At 37.6% G+C, this 4340-nt stretch overlaps 1 protein-coding gene across 1 annotated transcript; it reads left to right on the top strand.

Moving 5' to 3' along the window:
* The first annotated feature begins 699 nt into the window (after window positions 1-699).
* On the top strand, window positions 700-1563 carry LOC125231554 (histidine-rich glycoprotein-like). Its single transcript, XM_048137014.1, has one exon. The coding sequence runs from the start codon at window positions 721-723 to the stop codon at window positions 1453-1455; it is 735 nt and encodes a 244-aa protein (XP_047992971.1). The 5' UTR covers window positions 700-720; the 3' UTR covers window positions 1456-1563.
* The last annotated feature ends 2777 nt before the right edge of the window (window positions 1564-4340 follow it).

The raw sequence follows: 4340 nt of genomic DNA on the forward strand, positions 1-4340 counted from the left end.
GTCATGAGGAAGGAGGGAGCCACCATAGATGACAATAGTATGTATGGAGTATTTTAAACGTAGTAGGTATACATATATGAATAAGTATACATATATGAATTGGATTTACTCATTAATAGTTATTTCCTAAAGAATTATATTTTTCTAAAGGAATATTATAATGAAAATTATAACGTCTAATTAATGTCACTGCATATTTTTTAATTGGTTTATCAATAAAAAAACCGTTATGGAGAACTACTGTACTAACAAAATACTGTAAATTATTAATAGAAACAATGACTTATGAAAAACGGAAATAATTGGCCCCATTACTAGTATGGGTAAGGAAAATTTTCATAAAACACGCCTAATTATAAAGAGCAAAGAAGTAATATTGAAATCTTGTAGAGGACCTATGTATTAGATGTGACTGCGTGACTTGCACGTTGCGTATTCTCTTTATCATTCAGTTAGGCGGAACCATGTTTTTTTCTTCCAGCTTTTATATAAGACTTCTTATACGACACGTTTTTATTATTACCAATTATTATATTTAAAATATGATACATTTTTAAGTGATGTTCTCTATCGGAAATACTAAATTTAGCAAAGAGTTCATTACAGCAACCTTGACTCTACTGAGCGACGCAAACTTTCCTAACCGCTTTGCTATCGGTATAAAAGGACATTGCAACTGATGCAGCTATCACTCAACAAGCTCACTTCAGTTGACTAACCATGAGAGTTAGCGTGGTAGTGTTGATCGGTCTCGCGGCCCTCGCCGCCGTCGCCGCCCGGGACATCCGGGAGAAGCGCGACGCCGACCTCGAGCCCGCCGCCTCGCACCACGGCGGCCACTGGGACAAGGGCGGCGGCCACGAGCACCACGAGCACCACCACCACGACCACGGCCACAAGGGCCACAAGGGACACAAGGGCCACCACGAGCACCACCACGGCAAGCACGGCCACCACCACCACGAGGGGCACAAGGGACACCACGGCGAGCACGGCGGGCACAAGAAGCACCACCACCACGACGACGGCTACCATCACCACCACCATCACGGGGAGAAGGGCGAGCACGGCCACGGCCACGAGGAGCACGGCCACTTTCACAAGGGCCACGACACCAAGGGACACCACGGCGTCGAGAAACATGACGAGTTCAAGAAGGACAAACACTTCCACGACCACCACGGCGAGAAGGGCCACCACGAGCACCACGGCGGACACCACCACGAGGGAGGATACAAGAAGGGCGGCCACCACCACAAGGGCCATAAGCACGGCGGCCACCACGAACACCACCACGGCAAGAAGGGCCACCACGAGCACGGCGGCCACCACCACCACCACAAGGGCCACCACGGCGAGGGCGGCCACCACGAGCACCACCACGACCACCACCACCACGACAAGAAGGGCGGCCACGAACACCACAAGCACTGGGACCACAAGCACGGACACTAAGCCAGAGCCCTCGCTATTCCCAAAACTGTTGTTATTTGTTGATTTTTTTCTAGCGACTGTAAATATTTGTTATGTTTTTACAAAGATGAAATATAAAAGTTTTTATTACGTTTACCTATTATTACAACCTAAATTATTAAATACTTACCACCTTACCCCACGTAGGCCTTTGCCTATCAGTGGGACACAGAAGGTTAACAAATATTATTATTAAATCGGAATATGTAACATTGAAAAACTGGTATGGTATCCTAACCTAAAACTTTCAATGGACTATTTTAAGACTTCTAGGTTTAATTTTTAATTGTTTAATGAAGTGACATGTAAATATAATGCCATACGATAAATAAATAATAATTCAATTTCAGGCAACCGACACGGCTCACGTCCAATATCAAATAGTTATTCGAGTGAATACCTATTTATAAAAAGTAGTCACCAAAAATACAACACAAGTGCGCGCTTTTTCATAGTATTTTTACTTAACAACAATACATACATATTGTTAAATAAATACAAATATTATACACCGTGCTAATCGTCGATAGAAAACGCCGGCGAAAAGTACTAGCTAGTATAAAAATGTATGGAAATGATCATGGCATTTTCTTTGCATGTGTCGTCGATGTCAATCAATCAATAAGTATAATTTATTTTGCAATGTCGTTAACCCAATACATATATTTTCCCTTTTCGTTGATATAAAATGGTCGGTGACTAATCACTATATCTAAGAAACATTCCCCGACCGTGTCTATTTGTTTGCATTGTTTGTATATTCGACGATAAACTCAAAAAGTAGGTACCTAGATACCGACTAATAAAAATACGCGATAGGATATGTCTATCTTTTAAGAAAAACTTCCCATACCCGTGCGAGGTAGCGGGTCGTTTTTTATTTATTTATTTAAACTTAATGCTACATGGCATTCTCTACCAGTCAACCTTTAGGCCAAACAGAGAAGACCAAAAAAGGTGCGGGATATGTAAAGAACACTTGACAAAGACACTTGACAAAGACTTGATTTTATTGGACTACGTTATAGAAAAAATAGGGACTTAATATAAAATATATTTATTTATAATAACGTATTGTTGTTAAGGTTGTCTATATATTTGCAAATCAGACACGACCTTAGTCATCACTTCCACCCGAATTAGGAAGTCTATTAATCAACTTATGATAACTATCTGAAAACTCCATCACCGAATTAGAAATAATCATTGCTTGTTATCACACATAATCTAGAATTAAATAAAGCCTTGTAAAGGGCTTCTGGTTCATTCTACGAAATCTGGGAAACTAGGTACTTATCATTTGTGCGAATAAATAGTTATTTGTTTTACAGGAGGGCAAAGTTGTTGTTTAACCGCACGTGAAAGATTCCAATATTAAACCGCGAGAAATAGTGGAATCTTGCGCGTTCCGAGGCACGAAGGTTAAACAAATGTTGCCGCCGCGTGAAACAACATTTTTCACCACAACAAAACCAACAGTTAAACATCAAACTAAATCAAATATGTCAATTCATTAAAAACGTAAAGTTTACATACATACATACATACATACAATCACGCCTGTACCCTAACATAAAGTTTATGATTTAAAATCATCATTTAAAGGTCAGTTTTAAGTGTTTTTATATTTTACTTTTATCCATACTACTTAATATTATAAATGGGAAAGTGTGTGTGACTGTTTGTTTGTCCGTCTTTCACGGCAAAACGGAGCGACGAATTGACGTGATCTGAATCTGAATCTAAATAAAAATGGTTAGAAACCTAAGATTTAAAATGAATAATAGTATTTTATACAATCGTGATATAATACAAAGCTTTTCAGTCGAGTACCATCTTTAGGCCACGAAGCTTGCTGAGTATGGTACGAGAGTGAAAAACTTAATTATATCACTATTGTATACAATACTTTTTCTATGAGTCATCATCAATGGACGAAAAATATCATCATTCAAGTTAAAATTAATTTTAAAAGCGTCGTTCATCGTTTTATCAACATCGAATTACCTGGCAACCAATTGTTTGTAGTAAGCGTCTCTGATTGATCGATAACGCGATAGATTAAAAAAATGTGTTTCAGATGCAGAAAAAATTGCCAGGTATCGCAAATTAGTATAGAACTTGTATGAAGTTCTATTTTTGAAATTTTTTCAGTTAACTAAAGTGAAGTGTAATGAAATATTATAGTTGACTAAGTGTCAAAGACTATCCAACACCGAAAAGTCGGCACGTATAGTTTAGTCTGTGGTGTCATAATTGACAGATTAAAGTCGACGAGTAGAAAAAGAGTATTACAGTAGCGATATATGTATTTTAAAAACAAATATCTAATAATACATTAATAAGGGTAGAGAAAATGTTTACAATCGCCAACAAGTAGAATTGCCCCACTAAATTCTTTTCGATGTACTTATTACATAAACAGGGCGGTTATGGAAAAGCATTAACAGTTAAATATCGGCTTCCAGTGCTTAAGTGCCAGCAAGGGCCCTTGGCCTCGCGTGGCGAAGGGCACTAAATTAAATTAAAAACACGCTTCGCTGAAACTAAACTGCCTATTATTACTTAGTCAGCTTATTTATGAGTTATGCCTGATTTTTATTGAAGTTAAGGTTTTTGATAGACTGATATTTGAATATTTTAGTTAAGCTGCCAAGTCATAATTAAAACACACAATATTACTCAGAAATTACGTTAAAAATACTTAAGATACTCATTCAATATTCTTACTAATTGAAAATCAAAAAAATCAAATCGAAATGTTATTTAAAAACACTCATTCGATTTTTATTTCGGATTTAACAACAAAAACTATTTTTCGAAAGTTTGACAAGCCAATTTTATTATTAACTCCATTATATTGTACA

The sequence above is a fragment of the Leguminivora glycinivorella genome, chromosome 1 (assembly GCF_023078275.1).
Source record: "Leguminivora glycinivorella isolate SPB_JAAS2020 chromosome 1, LegGlyc_1.1, whole genome shotgun sequence".
Lineage (NCBI taxonomy): Eukaryota > Metazoa > Arthropoda > Insecta > Lepidoptera > Tortricidae > Leguminivora > Leguminivora glycinivorella.